Source organism: Gekko japonicus, unplaced genomic scaffold (assembly GCF_001447785.1).
Source record: "Gekko japonicus isolate JY-2015 unplaced genomic scaffold, Gekko_japonicus_V1.1 scaffold455, whole genome shotgun sequence".
NCBI classification, from domain to species: domain Eukaryota; kingdom Metazoa; phylum Chordata; class Lepidosauria; order Squamata; family Gekkonidae; genus Gekko; species Gekko japonicus.
Genome location: NW_015166436.1, coordinates 897,978 through 918,695, shown reverse-complemented (window position 1 = coordinate 918,695; position 20,718 = coordinate 897,978). Strand labels below are relative to the sequence as shown.

The window sequence follows — 20,718 nt, the reverse complement described above, 5'->3', positions numbered from 1 at the left end:
TCACTAAGTCTCAGCCCAATGTTCCTCTCAGGGTGGCAAGGAGGATAAAAATGTCACCTGGAGCTTCTTGAGGAAAAGCAGCGTAAACACAGGATCATACCTCAGGCAGACCACAATTCAACACGGTTCAGTTGTGGTGTGTTTGATGTACCACTGAAATTAGTGGCGTAATCCCATGTGGGACCGTGATGATTAAATCTAAGCTACCGAAGCAGAATTTGAGATCTGTGAAAGAGAAGTCTACTTTCAAAATCATCCAGAGTGAGATCTGGAAGAGGAAACTAGAGGAAACTATAAAGTTATACCCTTTCTGAGCAATCCAAAGCAGAGTTAAAGGTAAAGGTAAAGGTGCCCTTGCTCAAAAGCCAGTCAAGTCCGACTTTAGGGTTGCGGTGCTCATCTCCGTTTCAGAGCCGAAGAGCCAGCGCTGTCTGAAGATGTTTCCATGGTCATGTGGCTGGCATGACTAAACACCAAGTCGCACGGAACGCTGTTACCTTCCCACCGAAGTGGTACCTATTTATCTACTTGCAATTTCTTGCTTTCAAACTGCTAGGTTGGCAGGAGAAAGCAGAGTTACATCTTTCTAAATACATTGAAATCAATGGACTTAGAAGGGCATAACTCTTCTTTGGACTGCACTCTGACAAACGAGACTCTTTTCACAATGATTTGGGCTTCGCCCATTGAGAACGGCTTCATTTTACAAGAGTGTTATTTTTTCCTATACTGTGGATTCAAAACAGACGGGTTTCTCAGTTACCAGGATCTAGTTTGCCTTTTTAGCATTCTGCATCCCAAGGAATATTTTTAATCACCCTCCTTCGTTAATTTAACTGATGTCTGCCCAACATCACCTAACACTCCAGAGCAAATAAACACTCATAATCTAGTCAGCTATGATGTCAGCTTTCTCACACACACACACACACACCCCCAGCAAGTGAGGGAAGGTCTCAAATGCAGAGCGGGCAAGCTCTATCAAGAACTCACAAGCCATGTTGGAAGTTCCAGATGCCATGCCCCCTGCCTCAGACCTCCAGACTGACTGGCAAGAGAGACTAGATAGCTAGACAGGCACACTGGTCTTTCTTCCTGTATCTACTCTTCTGCCACTGTCCTCTTTGAGATGCAGATTGTGTTCTCAGGGACCAATTTCCCCTTCCTTCATCTCTCTCACTTTGAATCAGGGCTATTTTTGGGCAGGAACACACAGGAACAGAGTTCTGGCTGGCTTCAGAGTTGGGCATGCCCACTAAAGCCAAAACCTCTGTGTGTGTGGCTACAGAGGGAAGGCCTGGAGAGCGACCCCACCCCCAGCGACTCCGAGGTGGGCGGGCCAGGGGCGCCCGGGCAAGCCAAGGGAAGGCAGAGCCTAATATTCGAATGAGCTGCACTGTCAGGAGTGTGGCCTAATACGCTAATAAGCTTCTGCTGTTGGGCGTGGCCTATTATGCGAATGAGTTCCTGCTGGGCTTCTTCTACAAAAAAGCCCTGCTTTGAATGAAGACTTGCTCTCTACCTGCATGCACTAAGAGAGAGAGACATGCTGTCCTCTCTTGGCACCATGAGGCAGAAGGGCCTCTCGCTAGGCTTACCAAACGCCGGCGGGGGAAAACTATTTCCTGGCAGGATGCGTGCCGCGGGGGACGGCTGTGCGCGCTGCCCCCGCCGTCGCCAGGATGTGACGCTCCGCGTTACTCTGGCAACGGGGCTGTTTGGGTCCCGTTGCCAGGGTAACGCAGAGCGTCACATCCTGGCGACGGCGGGTGCAGCGCGCACAGCCGTCCCCCGCGGCACGCATCCTGCCAGGAAATAGATTTCCCCCGCCGGCGTTTGGTAAGCCTACCTCTCGCCGTCTGCTTCCATCCTTTAGCTAGTAAGTTAGTACTCTATCATATCTCTGCTGTTTCCTATCCCAAGTGTACTTCTCAAATAAAGAGAGGAGTATTTCTCTTCTAAACTTGCAATGTGGCTCTGTGTAGCTTTGTAAGCTGAGTAACCTGGTAAAGTGATGCTGCTGTGTTTGTAGCTTCATTAAAGCCCTCTGCTAACATGACCACGGAAACGTCTTCGGACAGCGCTGGCTCTTCGGCTTTGAAACGGAGATGAGCACCGCAACCCTAGAGTCGGATTCGACTGGCTTTCGAGCAACGGAACCTTTAACTAATGGTGACTGGACTAACCATACCAGTTGACCTCAATAAACCATACATTAGCATTCAAGACAAGATCCCCCCCCCTATTTTGTGGGATTGAAGACAGCCTCTCAATTGGGAAATGAGGAGCTGTTTTTAGCCCACCCCTGACCATAAGCTCAGCTTACCATCACTACTTCCTCTCAGCACCACATCTGGAGACGGTGTCTGCTGGGAGCGAGAGCCAAAGGAATCCAGACTGTCAAAAGAATCATCTCTACCGTGGCGAGGGGGGGAGAGAGAATCGCTCCGTTCTGTGTCCCAACAGTCTACATAGCCGCTGTCGCGGATGCTGCGCTTGGGGCTCTCGACATCCTCAGTCTCCTGGCGTGAAAAAGGAAAAGGCATTTAAAAAGGCATCTTCCTGCATTGAAATGTGCACATCTCTAAAGACGGAGACCAGACAGCGCCTTTTAAAAGAGTTCATTCCACTTGAAAACATCTTTCGTCAGCTGTCCTATTGCTGTCTCCAGCCAAATAGGTTTTGTAGGTTTTTGGAAGCACTACAAAGACCTGTACAACCTGGTGCTGGCAGCAGACAATCGCTGTTGAGGCACAGAAGGCTGCTGAGGCACATCACGCCAACCCCTCTCACGATACGGAGTTGCGTCGATTTCCTCGCAGTCGATCACATCAGAAGGCTGTCTGAAAGAGCAACTGGTGTTTGCAACACGCACACCCAGCCCACTTACCCCCCTACTAAAGAGATTTTTGCATTACTTCAAAAACCCGTTTAACCAGAAGTGAAAGCTGGACAAAAGAAGTGTACGTACACACTAAAGGAAGGGATGCCTCTCTTAAACCACTTGCAGCTCTTTCAAAAAGACACCTTTGTCTTGTTTAGCAGAGATAATAGTGGGACAAATGCACTACATAACAGGCAAACATACTCTCTCATCTCACTTTCAGCACTCAAAAAACTATCGCCCGCTTCACACTGTAGTCCCCACTTCTGCCAATCAAAAGAACACACACTTCCAAATTGCTGTAAAATAAAAAAAGGATTCACTTTTTAACAAAAGTTAAAAAAACAAAAATTACACGTGCGCACGCACACGTATACATACATACCCTCGGACCAGTGTCACACAGATAGCTGTAACGGAGAGTAAGCCAAATTTATATACTCTGCAGAAAAGCAGCTGTCTTAATCTACTGCAGCAAACATAACGGAGTTCTTAGAAGACCCACTTAAAATTATGGCGCGAGCTTTTGCAGGTTAGAGCCCACTTCAATCAGATGCCGGTTTACGGGTGAGCCCCCGAGGTTTCTTTTAAAAATTTGACCTGAAATGCTGGCTGGTCCTTCATTGTCCGTATCCTACAGGCAAAAGCATCTCGGGGCTAGGCTGACAGGCAAGGCTGGACTAACCCCACCATCTGTGGAACGGATCTCTTTGGCTTAGCTATTGCATCCGGCTGGAACCCCAGCGGAGATCATTCGCTCTGGCCGGCTTAGGTCTTAGCCAAACAACGCAGCCGTGTGCTCTCCAGGTCTCCTTCCACCTTGAGGAGAAATTCCTGTTACGAAAGAGGGGGGATGTCTTTCTTCCCCAAGCAATCCACAATGAAGGGGGGGGGATAAAATATGCAAAACGCTTTTCCTGATGCCTCCGAAGAATGCAGCCTGGCTCTTTTTGCTTGTTGCCAGCTCTTGGCTCCAGGGGATAGGAGAGCACTTGTAGCTGACCCACATGTTCAGAGCAGGGAGAACAATGGCCCCCTTTGACAGACTCGGCGATTATAAATTCTTTCCAGCCCGAGCTGCACATACTAAAACACTGAGAGCTCCAGCAGAGGAAAAAGGTCAGCAGAAGCCACCCTCGGCCTGGTGATATTCGAACGTCACCCCTTGTTTTTCCAGACGGTGTCCTTCTCATCACTTCACAACAGTGCCGGGGCCAAGACAAACGGGAAGAAGTGCCTTCGCACAAAGGCAAACTTTTTACCAAGTTGGGATGTTGTTTTCTGGGGGGGAGGTGGGCTTCAAACTGGAGCCACAAGGAAAGGTGGGGTACAAATACTCAAATAAATAAACAGAAGAAAGTTTGAGTCCAGTGGCACCTTTGAGACCAACAAAGTTTTATTTAAGGCGTGAGCTTTCGTGTGCAAGCACACTGCTTCAGATACAGAAGCACGAAATTTCACACCTTGAATAAACCTTTTTTGGTCGTAATAACGAAACACGAAATTTCACACCTTGAATAAACCTTTTTTGGTCGTAATAACGAAACACGAAATTTCACACCTTGAATAAACCTTTTTTTTTGAACCCCAGCTTTGTTCTGCTGCTTCAGACCAACATGGCCCCCCACCTAAATAAATAAATAAATGAACTCTGCTCTGTGGAGTGGTTGGACAGGAGTGGGACCCACCCCCTCGTTATCACACCGAAATGTCGTAATCTGAAAAGCCAGAGACGAGAAACATTTTCCAGGAGATGGTTTTAAAACAAGATGGCCGACACGACAGGACAGCACAGCACACACCTTTCGTGTGGTGTCCTACTCATAAGACAGGTCATGCTTTTCGAGGGAACTCGGGAGCCCTAGACTTTAAGCTGCCCCTCGAAACCTACTTTGTAATTTATCAGTTATTAGGGGTGGGTTGTTTGTTTGTTTAAAAAAAGGCTTTTACATGTATATCTAAAAAGCACAAAATTTAAAAACTCAAGTATCGGTAAGCATATCCATGACACCAATGTACTTGTGTATGCACCCTCTACGGTAAATCTTAGTTTCCCATTGTATTGTGTGTGAATCGGCTTTGAGGCTATTAGGAAACCTAGGAGGGAAACTCAGGAGTCTTGTGACACCTTAAAGACTAATGAAAATGTTATTTCCACATACCCTTTGGCGGGCCAGATGCTTCTCTTGATAATAGGAGTGGCTCCTCATTGTACAGTCATTTTATGTTAGGTGGCTTTAAAAAAGACCAGAGATTTCTCACTCATTACAAGGCAAAATCTTGGGCTCCTCCATTCAGTCCCATAGCCGCAAACTTTTTTTTTTGGGGGGGGGGGGGGACAAATGAGTACAGTGGTGGTCAGCTGTGTTCCCTCTAAGCTGCAGAGTCTTGTGAGCCAAAATTCAACTTTGTGAGCTACTGGCATTAAAGTTGTGAGCAAGCGACTTGGCTACTGCACGAATCAGTTTGCTCTGGAGCCATCCTTCCTGGGCTAAGACAAAAATGTGTGAGCCAGAGGCTTAAAAACTGTGAGCTAGCTCACACCAACTCAGCTTAGAGGGAACACTGGGTCAGCCCATCATTATTTATTTACTTTATTATTAATTTATTTATACTTATTTATTTACCAGTTTTCTCCTTGAGGCTCAAGGAAGCATGCAAGCTTCAGGACACAACCGCTCAGGAAGTAGTAGAAAAGAGCCAGAGTCCAGTTCAAGGTTCCCTCTAAGCTGTGGAGTCTTGTGAGCAAAACTTCTACTTTGTGAGCTACGGGCATTGAAGCTGTGAGTGAGCGATTTGGGTACTGCAGACATTAGTCTGCTCTGGAGCCCTCCTTCCTGAGCCAAGACAAAAATGGGTGAGCCGGAGGCTAAAGAACTGTGAGCTGGCTCACACTAGCTCAGCTTAGAGGGAACACTGGTCCAGTTGTACCTTAGAGACTAACAAAATTTGTGGCAGGGTGTGAGCTTTTGTGAGTCACTGCTCACTTCTTCAGGATACCATCTTGATCTATCTGAGGGAGCGTGCAACTCTCCTCCACCCTGAGGAGCGTTCCTCCCAACCATACTCATCCTTTAGAGGAAGAGCCACTTCAGTTGGAGGAGAGCTCCGAAGGCTGGTAGAACTTTGATAAGTGGAATCATTAGGACTGCCGGCCTTCAGGTGATTAGCTGGAGATCTCCTGCTATCACAACTGATCTCCAGGCAAGAGATCAATTCACCTGGAGGAAATGGCCCCTTTGGAAGGTGGACTCTATAGCATGATACCTCACTGAAGCTCCTCCCCTCCCAAACCCCTGCCCTCCTCTGGCTCTGCCCCCCGCCCCAAATCTCCAGGTATTTCCCAACCCGGAGCTGGCGACCCTAGTTTCAAATAGCAGAATCCAGGCTGGTATTCTCACGCACAGCACTTTGTTTTCCAAGAGGTGTGAAGAGCAACCATCAACATACAGGACCGAGTAAAGGAATGTGATTCAGGGGCCAACACGAGGGTGGAATAACAAACCTTCTCTCTTCCTTGGTGACCCTAGCCACTAAGAATCAAGTCTGCCCCTATCTTCATAGCCCTTTCCTGTTTCAGCCTGTGTAACGTTTGGCTTTTTTGTACACACACACACAGACGATAATTTTGATCGGGTTTTGTGGCTGTCTTCCCTGTGACTGTGACAGTAGTGTTATCAGCAGATTTCCTTCTCCCCCTCAGGAAAAACAACAAAACAGTCAGGAACACTTAGGATTCATGTAATGTTCTAGAACAGTAAGAGTGCCTCTCGGGCTCTGGCTTGTCATAATCCACACAACACCCCTGTAAAATAGGTCAGCTTTATAGGTCAGGTTGCTGTCCGAAGACAGCGTATTCTGCCTCAGTCAGTTCAGAGCAGAGGCAGGCCTCAAAATGGGGATTTCCCGATTCACTACTCAGCCAGTGTTATTATATCACAACTTCTTGGGAAATGAAAAAAATGCCAGTCGAAAGGACAGCAGAAAGTGAGTGGAAAAACAGAAGAATGGAAAGAGGCAAGGGTTTTACCTATGAAGTAGGATTGTTAAAATACTTGGCGTTCTACAGATTTCCTACTTGGGGGAAGGGGGGGGGACATGCCAAACCCTAGCAATTAGCGTCAGTAAGGAGTCTGCTGCTGTAAGTACCACCAGTTGCATCAGGCCAAACTAGAAGACAGCAACAGAAATCAATCATAGATTAAAGGAAGCAGGATTTAATACTTTTGACAGGGAGAAATCTGATCCTTCCTGTCTTCTCTCTCTTCAGTAATGATAACTATGGCATGGATGACTGTTAAACATGCCCTCATTCCAAGGGTAGATTGACCATAGAACAAAATAAACCCTGAATACATCTAAATTGGATAAACCCCTGTAGCGCAGAGCATGAGCCTCTAGAATGTCTATCTTAAGACATGTTACATCCTTCCACTGAAGGCAGTGTTCTTAGAAGGGGGTAACATCAGGTACTGTAGGATGGTACTGTAGGAGCACTGGGGATCCAGCAGGAAAGCTGCAAAAAAAAATCGGTACGCTTTTTCATATTTATTTCCCACAATTATATACTGGCTTCTCTCAAGTGCCCACAAATGACTAGCTTCCCGATGCACGAACAGGCATGACAGTCTTTAAAAAGTGTGGGGGACTCATTTTTGTGGATTGATTTGCAGACAATATTTTAGAAACAATCCCTACGCAGCTTCTTCTTTAATTATCCCAACCCCCTCAAGTGTCTCTTCCTCTGCCCAAAAGACATGACACAGAAACCTAAATCTCTCCTCCACAACACCCTCAGTTCACTCGTTCAGGCCTCATGAATCTCATTTCTATGTTCTTCAAAAATTATTTGTTTTGAACAAAGACTTCGGTGTCTTCACATTCCCCCACATTCCTTTCTGTTCTTCACACTCCCTTCCCTGCTCCCTGTTAAAGCCACAGAAAGAGTGATCCATCAATAAGAAGGGTTGCCAACATCCAGGTGGCGGCTGGAGATCCCCTGGTATTATAACTGATCTCTAGGCGACCAAAATCAGTTAACCTGGAGGAAACAGCCACTTTGGAAGGTGAACTCTATGCCGTGATACCCCACTGAAGTTCCTCCTGTCCACAAACGCCACCCTCCTCAAGTTCCACCCCCAAAATCTCCATGTATTTCCCAACAGTGAGCTGTCAACCCTATCGGAAAGTGAGGAGTTTCATTTCCACCATTTATTTCCTCCGAAATGGAAGACTCTGTCTGGGGTCCAGGTAGCTCCAAACCTTACTTTTTGCTGAATGAGGTCCCAGCAAAAGCCCTGGGTAGAATTTCTAACAGATTTCATTTCTCTGTCGAGACTTTCTTTCCCGTGCCATCTATGCTCCAATTTTAACTCAGCACGCGGGGCTAATTGCTAGCAATTGTCTTCATAACCTCTTGTGCCTTCTTCTCGGATTTCGATGGATCTCTTTCCCCACTCAGGTAGGACGATTATCTGGGTCAGCAAGACGCAGCCCAAGAGAACATTTTTGGAATCTGGGGCAGAAAATCCAAAAGGTGTCCACGTGGTAGTAGAAGCGGACTAAACTACGTAACTGATCATTCTCTGCCCTTTCAACGGTGTTCCCCGAAATGCCATTTGAGGTGCGTCAGTTCACCCTGCTCAAAAGTGGGACCAGGTCTCAGTAGCAGGCCACCCACGGAGAGAAAACTTGGTATAAACACAAGACAAACAGTGGAATACAGTATGCTAGGCATAGCAATTGCTATCTGGTATTTATACAATACAGTCACACACTATATAACATTTCACACGCTATATAACATTTTGAAAAAAGCACCAGAATAGAACCAGAACTCCAGACCTTAAAAAACCAATCCAATGAAAGCCATTCTTGCCTCCCCCAGCAATCTGAAATCTCTCCCAAATTCCCCGAAGCTCCACATCTTGCATACCAATCGAACACATTTAATCCTTTGGCAGGTGGCCAGTTTTTGGAAGGGGGGGGGAAATACAGTATGTTGACTATCACGGGGGAAAAATATTCAATGGCAAAAGCAATGAAAGTCAGATGAACGAGTCAGTGACACGAGACTATTTTTCATTCATAAAAGATTTCAAAAATACAAAACAGATCCTTTTTTTTTTATTAAGGGAAAAAAACCCTTACACATTTGAATGAGTTAAAGAATGAAGGGACGGTAGAATAAAAGCCTCGGTTCTGAAAGCCTCACTTTTGTTAGCCTGCCTCCTGAACAGTGGCTCAGTTCAGCTTTGTTTTGTCTGTCGTGCCAGCAATTTATAAGGGCAGGAGGGTACAAAGAACACGCCAGTCAGGGAGTGGGTGTGGCACAGTGGTGACCAGTGGAGACTCTGCAGCCAGACGTATCTAGTGCAAAGCCAGTCTGGTGTCGTGGTCAGAGTGCTGTGCTAGAATCTTGGCGACCCGAGTTCGAATCCCCACCCTGCCACGAACACTTGCTGGGTGACCTTGGGCCAGTCACACAAATGCAGCCTCACCTGCCTCTCAGGTTTTCACCCCATTTTGTTTTTGGAAGTCTCATTTAATGTTAATAAAAAAGCAAATTTGCATATTTCCCAATAAAAATGTGTGTGATATTTGTCCATGTCTTGCGGTTCTCGAACATCTGACGTGAATTCTATGTGGCTCTTACGTCAAGCAAGTTTGGCCGCCCCTGTTCTATGGGATTGGGGCAGATTCATTTTTAAACACATTACATTAAGTATGGCTGATGATGTCATGCCCAGAGATGTAAGGTGCTTTGAAGTTCACCAAGGGGGTCCCAAATGCTCTAGGAACATCACGCTTTCCCAGGGAGAAGGGCCATAAAATGCACAATGTGTCAGCAGAGTGAAGATCCATTTCCACAAAGAGAAAACCATTTACTCAAACTTCCAGAAAGGGTGAGGTGGATGGTTACTGGTAACACATGAGCTGAGTTTTGAGACAGGTGTGATGTAAGCTCTCTGATGACTGGAGATAGGAGCCTATGGCCTTACAAGGACGTATCTCTGGATTGGGTAAGGAACTTCCCGCCAGATAGGGCGGGAATGTTTAAAAGATCTGAACAACCCATTAACATTGTTCGGTCCCCAGAGATCAAATGCCAGAACCAGCATTTGTTCCACTATGGGGTCCGCGGAAAACAATGTTGAGGGAAACATCAGTAACGTTAAGGTTAGCTTAGAGATATCATTTCCCTTTTGTTTTTGTAGACCTGCTACATAGCCTACTGTTGTGACATTTTCCCTTGTCTTGTGCTCCAGTTTCTTAGCTGCAGTAAATAAAGTCTTTCCTGTTTAAGACGGCAGACTGTACTCGAAGACCTCCTCATGTGCCTAGCACTCAACAACCCCAAGCCCACAGAGAAAGAGGAGTGATAGTAGGAAAACTTTGCCCTTTGCCCATACATAGAGACTGCTTTACTGGTGAACCTTAGACCACTAGTAAGAGCATAAGAGAAGCCATGTTTGATCAGGCAAGTGGCCCATCCGATCCAACACTCTATCACACAGTGACCAAAATCCAACACTCTCAAATCACACAGTGACCAAAACCCAAGTGCCATCAGGAGGTCCACCAGCAGGGCCAGAACTCCAGAAGCCCTCCCACTCTTGCGCCCCATGCACCAAGAATACAGAGCATCACTGCCCCAGACATAGTGTTCTATCTATACCTTCTGGCTAACAGCCACTGATGGACCTCTGCTCCATATGATTATCCAATCCCCTTTTGAAGCTGTCTATGCTTGTAGCCGCCACCACTTCCTGCGGCAGTGAATTCCACATGTTAATGATTCTTTGGGTGAAGAAGTACTTTCTTTTATTTGTTCTAAGCCTACAGCTCACTAATTTTGAGTGCCCATGAGGTTTTTTACTGTGAGAAAGGGAGAAAAGTACTTCTTTCTCTATCTTTTCTCTCCCATGCATAATTTTTTAGCTTCCAGCTCACACATTTTTGTTCTCGCTCAGGAAGGATGGCTCCAGAGCAAACTAATTTATGCAGTATCCAAATCGCTCACTCACAACTTTAATGCCAGTAGCTCACAAAGTAGAATTTTTGCTCAAAAGACTCTACAGCTTAGAAGGAACATGTCACCCCTCAATCATCATTTCGCCAAGCTAAACCTTTCTTCTTAGGGAACGTGTTCCATCCCCTTAATCATTTTAGTTGCCCTTTTCTGCACCTTTTCCAATGCTATAATATCATTTTTGAGGTGCAGTGACCAGAACTGCACACAGTATTCCAAATGCGGCCGCACCATCAATTTATGCAGGGGCATTATGATACTGACTGATTTGTTTTCAACAGAGGTCATTTGCTGCAGGAGCACACAGGAGTGGAGCTCCGGCAGTAAAGAGCCCAGGGGGCAGGCACATGCAACAAGCCCCACCCCCTGCTCCCAGCAGCCCTCAGTCAGAGCCAGGTAAGTTGCAGAGCACCCCCCCAGCCCCCCAGTCCAAAACAGTCCAGTGGCACCTTTAAGACCAAGTTTTATTCAGGTACAAGCTCTCCCTCCTCTGTGAGGACAGATCTGCACGCCCCCCCCCCAATAGCTAGCAATCCAAAACAGTCCAGTGGAGCCTGAGCAGTGGGTGTTGCCTTCTGACACACTTCCGGTGATGTCAGGGTGTGTGGCATATGCAAATAAGTTATGCTAATGAGTTATGCTAATGAGCATCTGCACCTCTTTTTCTACAAAATGACCCCTGGTTTTCAATCCCCTTCCTAATAATCCCCAGTATAGCGTTGGCCTTTTTTTATTGCAGTTGCACACTGAGTTGACATCTTCAGTGAGTTATCTACTACGACTCCAATATGTCTCTCCTGGTCAATTATTGCCAGTTCAGACCCCATCGATGTATATTTATAGTTAAGATTTTTGGCTCCAAATGTGTATTACTTTGCACCCGCCCATGTTTGAACCTCATTTGCTACTTTGACACCCACTCCCCCAACCTCAACATATCCCACTGGAGAGCCTCACAGTCCTCCCTGGTTCTCACCGCCTTAAACAACTTAGTGTCATCCGCAAAACTAGCCACTTTACTGCTTAATACATGTAAAAGGCTGGGTTTTCACTTTGGGGTGGTAGGACCAAGGAACAGATGCACAAACACACAAACCAGGATGTGTTTGTGACAGTTAACACCAGCAAAGCTTGTGCCGCTTTAGTCTGCTTCATGCAGGGCCATGCAAGGAATCACATATTTTCTTCTTTCCTTGGAGGCACTGTAAGATGCAAACATAATGTAGTACATAAGTAAAAGGTCCTAAAAACTTGCTTAAAAGACCAGAAGCAAAAGGAAAAAAACAGTGTGCAGTCAGTTCCTGGTGAAATGGCAGTAGTTTTATCACAGGAAACCATTTTACAAACGAAGGAATACGCTGCTGAATAGGACCGTGTGGAATGTCATGTCACTCACAATCAGGGGTCATTTCCTGCAGGAGCGCACAGGAGCAGAGCTCCGGCAGTAAAGAGCCCAGGGGGCGGGCACATGCAACAAGCCCCACCCCCTGCTCCCAGCAGCCCTCAGTCAGAGCAAGAAGCAGCCAGGTACGGTAAGTTGCAGGGGCCCCACCTGGCTCCCCAGCCCAAAACAGTCCAGTGGCACCTTTAAGACCAAGTTTTATTCAGGCACAAGCTCTCCCTCCTCTGCAAGGACAGATCTGGGCATTCCCCCCCCCCAACAGCTAGCAATCCAGAACTGTCCAGTGGAGCCTGAGTGGTGGGTGTTGCCTTCTGACAAACTTCCAGTGATGTCAGGGGGTGTGGCATATACAAATAAGTTATGCTAATGAGCTCCTGCACCTCTTTTTCTACGAAATGACCCCTGTTCACAATCACAGTCTTCATATGGACATTTGATTGTCTGAGGTTAGGGTTGTTAGTCCTCAGATCCGGACTGGGGCTCCCCTGCTTCTAGGGGCTTCAATCCGCTCCTGGGGAGCAGGGTGGGTGCTGCAGCGAGCGGGTCAGAGGTTGCGGACCGCGGGACTGCTTTTCCCCAGCCCTGCATGCTGTGGCCCCCATCTTGCGTGCAAAAAGACCCTTTAAAGGGTCTTTTTGTGAGTCTAGCATGCAGCCACGACCGCCCTTCTCCCTCCCTCCCGCTAGATTTAAAGGGCCCTCCAGCTGGTTGGCGGGCCACAGGGTCCCCGCTGATCAGCTGAAGCCCTTAAAATCCAGCAGCAGGGGAGGGAGAGGGGTGGCTGGGTGGGTGGTTCCTCTTGGGGGTGAGGCTTGGGGCATCCCCGCCCAACCTGGAATGCCCCCCAACCCCCCCCCCCTGGCAACCCTGGCTAAGGTGACTGTTGCAGATTAGCTGTTGAAGCAAGGCTTCTGTATTCTGTTGACATATATAAGCACTCGCCAAAGAAAGTAACAAAGACATGGCGCAAAAAAAAGAGGGAAGCTCTGCTTGGTGTGGGGTTGTTGCTCTTTGTTGTTGTTCAGTCGCACAGTCGAGTCCGACTCTCCGCGACCCCATGGACCAGATCACGCCAGGCCCTCCTGTTAATTTCCGCCATCCTCTGAAGTTGGCTCAACTTCATGTTGGTTGCATCTATGACACTGCCTAACCATCTCATCCTTTGCCGTCCCCGTCTTCTTTGACCTTCAATCTTTCCCAGCATCAGGGTCTTCTCCAGTGAGTGCTCCCTTCTCATTGGGTGGCCAAAGTATTTGAGCTTCAGTTTCATTATCTGGCCTTCCAGGGAACAGTCAGGGTTGATTTCTTTTAGGATTGACTGATTGGATCTTCTTGCAGTCCAATGACCAAATAATACCAAGGAGCTATGAATAACATTGTTCTGCTCTAGGGCATGGTTTGCAGTAGGCCAGAGTGAGATGGCAGCTCCAGTGAGGACGATGAATTGATCTCCAGCGACCTCTCCAAGGAGCACAGTCTCAGCCTGGCTGGTCTACAGTCTGCAGGATGCCCACAAACCCTTCGCATGGCCCATCATTCTTTTTATTATTTGACCCAATAAACCTCAGTGTTCTGTCCCTCTCCCTCTCATGTGCATGCACGCACATACCTTTGCTGGCAGCTTATACTGCATTTGAACACTGCCCCCCCCCAAGGAATCCTTGATGCTTTCCAGGATGGAAACTGTAAGGGCTCTTCAACAGGAAGGGATATTTTTTTGAGGCCCGGGTGCAGTCAGCCATCACCTATCTGATAGTCATAACTGCTTGCCCAGATCTCCTTCTTATCTGCACAGCAACAGATGGGGATAGTATACTCAGGGCTCCTTTTGTAGAAAAAGCCCAGCAGGAACATATTAGCATAATAGGCCACACCCAACAGCAGAAACTCATCAGCATATTAGGCCATACCCTGACAGAACATCTCATTAGCCCATTAGGCCACAACCCCCATGTTACCAGAAGTGTGGTCATCCAGCCACACCCACCTTTTGCTTCTTATTCTATTTACTTTGTTTATTGGCTTTTTTTGTAGCAGGAACTTCTTTGCATTTTAGGCCACACACCCCTAATGTAGCCAATCCTAATGAGTTTCTGCTGTTGGGTGTGGCCTATTATGCTAATTAGTTCCTGCTGGGCGTGGCCAACTTGGGAGCCAGCCGGAACTCCGTTCCTGTGCGTTCCTGCCCAAAAATAGCCCTGGTATACTGTGTATGGATAACATATTTCACATACACACACATGTTCCATGGTTCGACGAGGCAAGAAGCCCACTAAAGGGCTAAAGGTGTGTGTGGGGGGATGGAGAGTTTAGCTCCAACATTTTAAACATTTAACTCCAACTTACCTTCGGCCCTTCCACAGGTTGGCTGCTGCAGGCATAGTATCCACATGGGGACCCTGCGGGCAGCCAACTCAAGGTTTCCAAGATGAACTAGATTTAAAGAGATTTCTCTTCAGTCTGGCTCACCATGGAAAAATGCAGAAGCCACACAAGTTGTCTCTGGACTGGACACACCGTCAAGTGAATGTGCCCCAAAATCATGCGGGTAACCTGCTGTTTGTACAGGGTAACATCTCCCGCGTGGAAGCAATCAGTGAAAAAAAATCATATCAGAGTTCAGTTTAGCAGACTACTGCTACAAGGAGAGCACCAACATATGCTAGCAATAGTGCCAACCTGTGTTCCCTCTAAGCTGAGTTAGTGTGAGCTAGCTCACAGTTTTTTAGCCTCCAGCTCACACATTTTTGTCTTAGCTCAGGAAGGATGGGGCTCCAGAGCAAACGAATGTATGCAGTAGCCAAATCGCTCGCTCACAACTTTAATGCCGGTAGCTCACAAAGTAGATTTTTTTGCTCACAAGACTCCACAGCTTAGAGGGAGCATTGGTGACAACATTAGTATCACTTAAAAAAACACACACCCTAAAACAAAACAAAACAGGCCTCGTTATGTCCATTTGATTTCTGGAAGAATAGTTGATTAAGGCAGTACTTTTGATCGGCTCATTTATATGCTATTCCACTGCCCATCATCCATATGTTTCTCAAACCGTAACAGCTACCCCCGTCCCCTAATAAAACCTGTTGGAATGTAAGCCACAGTGTGAAGGAGGGATGCAAGTCCTTAATGCAAAACTCATTTCTATCCCCCAAAGCAACAAAAATACCTTTCTCATCTGGGTTAGCAAGCCCTCAAACTCCTTCAGGTTCAGCGTTGCTCCGCTATAAGAGGTGCTGTTGTTTGCCGTTCTCCCCAGCCAGTACAGGGTGACTAAAACCTGAAAGAATTCAAAGAACATTAATTGGATCTAACCATATTGTATGTTCAGTTACTCTTCTTAATGGAAGTTGGGTCAATGTACTTTCCACTGGGCTTTATCCCATGAATCTGTTCTACAACTGGCAGGATCCTCCCTGGTGCGAGAAGGTGGCCATTGGAAGATCACTGTGCAAGAGGAGAAAGTCCGTTGCGCCAGGGGAAGGCACTAATAGAAGATCCACAAGACCTAAATAGGGTTATCAACAAGCCTGGTGAAAAAAGTGGTCCTACCCCTTTGATAGAAGCTTAAGGGGATGTTATTTACCAAGTGATGTCATTTACGCTCCCTTCCATGAAAAGCTTCGGCCTCCCATTTCCACACATTAAGCCTGTACTGGACATTTCCCCCCAGATTCACCTCATGAAATCACTGGCCATTTTGTGAGAGATTTCATACAAGGAAGAGATCACGAGCTGCTTTTCATGTTCTGAACTATGGGAATGGGGTTTTCAGAGCCTCCCTAGTGACTCTGTGGGTGCGTTCAGATGGTGTGCTGAGAGCAGTTTAAACTGGTCCGGTTCTGACGCTATTATTTTTACTCTGGACAATCGCGATCACACGGGAGCGAAGGTCAGGGGTTTGGGGTTTTTTCTCAGTTTGCACATGCGCATAACTGTTCATCCATGGAATTGAAAAACTTTATCCTCGCGCATGCACAGAGCCACTAGGGCAAATCACGGATTTCGCTTGACAGTTCCGCAGAGCACCGTGATTTCACCGCTTGGACAGAAGACTTCCCTTTAAACTTTTCACCCAAAACTGGCCTCTTTGGGATCCCATACGCAAAACTAGCGACCATTTAAATGTTGGTTTTAAAGACGCGGGAGAGGAGCTCCACTTATGCGCATACCGCCGACGCACAAAAAAAAACCGGCGGCCAAAAAGCGGAAGCCTTGGGCTTCTGAGTGGGGAGGTGGTTTAAATCATCGGAAGTGGCTTGACACTGGAGGAGTGATCACACAGGGGGGAAATGCGGCTTTAAATGGGAGAGCTGAGAAAACACCACTTTGGGACCTGGTAACAAAATACTCCAGGTTAAAGGGGTTTTGAGCTGGAAACCAATGGCTGGGGACGGGAGGCAGATGTTGACGGTGTGATCGTGCATATAAAATCCGTTGCTGAACTGTCACAACACCAGATCAAATGGTGCGTCTGAACCAGAGGTCATTTCGGGGGGAATCGCAGGGGATCGCAGTTCCCCCAGGTGAGGTACGGGGGCGGGGCACATGACGAAGCCCCGCCCCCTCCTTCCGGCCGCCCCGCTTCCGGCCCTCATTCAGCCAGGAGGAGGCAGGAGAAGAGGGAGGGTAAGTTGCTTCCTCCCTTCCTCTCCCCACCCCTGCCTGCCTGGGGCCAGGGAGGGCCTTCGCGGGGCTTCCTTGCACTCCCGCCGGCCTTGCAGGTCCACCGCCGGGCCCCTCATGGGGCTCGGCAGTGGAGCTGCAAGGCCAGCGGCGGCGGCTGGGACCGTTGGGGGTGGGGTGTGTGGCCTTAGGACACACTTCCGGTGATGTCAGGGGGTGTGGCATATGCTAATGAGTTATGCTAATGAGTTCCCCTAGCTCTACTTCTATGAAACGACCCCTGGTCTGAACACACCCTCTGGGTACCAATGTAGCTGCATGGAATGATGGGCTGACTGGGGACAGGAACAGGGTTGCTTCTTGGCATCCTCCTGTTCTATAGCCTGCAAGGCCCCCAGCCCCTGGCTCTACCAGGCAGTTGGATGGTATGAAGCAGACTAGAAGATGACTAGAGTGATGTTAGCGGACGACTCAGGATAAATCAGACTGAGCTGCCAGAGAGCCCATTTGCAGGCCGATGAGGTGGTGGTGATGACAGTGAAGAAGAAATTCTTCTCTGCCATCGGGTAGGGTTGCCATCCCCCCCCCCCCAATGGAGATGGTGGTTTAACCTGCTCTCCAGGCCCCAAATCCACCACCACTCAGCTGGCTGGCAGGGGGCTCTGCCCCCGAGCAGCCCCGTCTGCGCCAATGTGCCCAGCGCAATGATGTCCCCCAGAGGTGACGTCATCACGCAGAGCATGTTGTGGGAGGGGGGCGGAACGCTCTAGCACCCGAGAAAAAGCTCTGTGGTAACCAGGACAGCAGGCTGAAGCCCCCTACTGGCAACAGTCAGAGGACTCCAGGACAGCGGCAACTAAAGCTGTCTCGGTACCCAACCCATGCCTGAACCCAGACAGAAATGGGGAAAGTGTTCCAACCCTTTTATCATTCTAGTTGCTGTTTTCTGCATTTTTTCCAATGCCACAGCTGGCAACAGGTAGGGACCTGGCAACCCTACCACCAAGGCATCAGCAGCTCAACTGTTTAAAGTGGTTCATGACTTGATAAAACTTAAGTCCAACCCTGCTGGGAGTGAAGATCTGGCCCCCCAGATATGATGCTTTTGCAGGGCTTTTTGCTGACAAAATCTCATTCATCCGCTCTGATTTGGAGGCCGAGTCGAGTGCAGATCTGGCACCTGAGGCACGAGAGGTGACTGCGTGCCATTTTGTTATGAATCATTTCAGACTGATGCTACCTATGGATGCTGGCAGGGTCCCTGGAGCATGGGGGCCACTGCTCGCGTTCTGGACCCATCCCCATCCCGGCTTTTAAAATCTCACTGGGAACATGTATTGAAGCCATTAGTGAAAACCATCATAAGAGAACATAAGAGATGCCAATGTTGTATCAGGCCAAAGGCCCATCCAGTCCAACACTCTGTATCACACAGTGGCCAGAAATACCAGTGCCATCAGGAGGTCCACCAGTGAGGCCAGGACATTAGAAGCCCTCCCACAGTTGACCCCCCCCCAAGCACCAAGAAGACAGAGCATCACTTGCCCCAGAGCCCCTATCTATACCTTGTGGCTAATAGCCACTGATGGACCTCTGCTCCATATGCTTATCTAATTCCCTCTTGAAGCTGTCCATGCTTGTAGCCGCCACCACTTCCTGTGGCAGTGAATTCCATGTGTTAATCACTCTTTGGGTGAAGAAGTACTTCCTTTTATCCGTTCTAACCCGACCGCTCAACAATTTCATGGAGTGCCCACGAGTTCTTGTATTGTGAGAAAGGGAGAAAAGTACCTCTTTCTCTACCTGCTCTTTCCCATGCATGATCTTATAAACCTCAATCATGTCACCCCTCAGCCGTCGTTTCTCCAAGCTAAAGAGCCCTAAGAGCTTTAACCTTTCCTCATAGGGAAAGTGTTCCAACCCTTTTATCATTCGAGTTGCCATCAATTCCTCCCTGATTGAGGGGGACCTCCCTAGGCCTTTGAAGGAGGCAGTTTATTAGTTTGCTGCTCAAAAAACCCAGCATTGGCTAGGGATGAGGTGGCCAGTTGCAGGCCAGTCTCCAATCTACCTTTTCTAGGGAAGATGACGGAGCACGTGGCGACAGAACAGCTCCAGGGCTTCCCGGATGACACATCTGCCCATTTCAGTCTGGGTTGGGTACCGAGACAGCTTTAGTTGCACTGCTGGAAAAAATTTTGTTCAAAGTTGGACATGGGACAATCTCCCCTATTGATATTGTCGGACCTCTCAGCAGCCTTTGACAGAGTTGACCACTCTATTCTTACCCACCAGCTTTTTATTTTATTTATTTATTTATTCAGGTATTTCTACCCCGCCCTACCCCGCGAGCGGGCTCAGGGCGGCTTGAATATGGAGTCGGTATTAAGGGCACAGCCCTTCAGTGATTTCACTCTTTTCTGTCTGACCAGACACAAAGAGTCTCCACCGGAGGTGCAGAATCAATTGGGTGGGATTTATCTTGTGGAATGACCAGAGGATTCTATGCTCTCACTCAAGCCACAGGGCTCTGTTTTCTCACCCATGCTCTTTAATACACACATGAAGCTGAGCGAGATTGTCTGGAGCTTGGGGGTTGGGTGTCATCAATATGCCGATGACCGATGAACTATATTTCATTGTCCAAGCCTCCAGATGTGTCCATCTTGGTTTGATAACATGAGAACATTGTTGTTGTTGTTCAGTCGCACAGTCGAGTCCGACTCTTTGCGACCCCATAAGAGAAGCCAATGTTGGATCAGGCCAATGGCCCATCGAGTCCAACACTCTGTCACACAGTGGCCAAAAATACCAGGTGCCATCAGGAGGTCCAGCAGTGGGGCCAGGACACTAGAAGCCCTCCCACTGTTGCCCCCCCCCAAGCACCAAGAATACAGAGCATCACTTGCCCCAGACTGAGAGTTCCTATCTATATCTTGTGGCTAATAGCCACTGATGGACCTCTGTTTCATATATTTATCCAATTCCCTCTTGAAGCCGTCCACGCTTGCAGCCGCCACCACCTCCTATGGCAGTGAATTCCATGCGTTAATCACTCTTTGGGTGAAGAAGGACTTCCTTTTATCTGTTCTAACCCGACTGCTCAGCAATTTTGTTGAGTGCTCACGAGTTCTTGTATTGTGAGAAGGGTAGAAAAGTATTTCTTTTTCTACCTGCTCTCTCCCATGCATAATCTTGAAAACCTCTATCATGTCTCCCCTTAGTCGTCATTTCTCCAAGTTTAAGAGCCCCAAGCACTTTCACCTTTTTCATAGGGAAAGTGTTCCAACCCTTTTATCATTCTAGTTGCTGTTTTCTGCACTTTTTCCAATGCCATAATATCCTTTCTGAGGTGTGGTGACCAAAATTGTACACAGTATTCCAAATGAGGACGCACCATCGATTTATACAGGGACATTATGATACTGGCTGATTTCTTCCTACTACATCCTAATAATCCCCAGGCCCCTGCCACACGGCAGAGAAAACACAGGGAAAAGTGCGGCTTTTAAAAGCCGCACCAAAGTTGAGACGCCGCGGCAGGATCCCACGGATCCCCTGAGCCGCGTCGCGTCGCTCCCCGGCACGATCAGATGCCGGGGAGGAAGAGTCGGATGGGAGGGGGAGGCTGCCGAACTGCGCATGCTCGAGCATGCGCAGTATGGCCGGGGGCCGGGATGCGCCGGCGCAAGGACCACGCCAGCGATCCCACGGCCCGGCTTGAGGCGCACTATCCGATGAACCACCAAGGTAGGTGGTTCTTTTTTAGTGCGG

At 48.1% G+C, this 20,718-nt stretch overlaps 1 protein-coding gene across 1 annotated transcript in view; it reads right to left on the bottom strand.

Moving 5' to 3' along the window:
- LIMCH1 (LIM and calponin homology domains 1) overlaps window positions 1-20,718 on the bottom strand; it is a 298,071-nt gene that overhangs the window by 94,723 nt on the left and 182,630 nt on the right. The window contains 2 exon segments of the mRNA XM_015411892.1: window positions 2,327-2,522; window positions 15,488-15,598. Of these exon segments, the coding sequence (XP_015267378.1) occupies window positions 2,327-2,522; window positions 15,488-15,598 (307 nt within the window).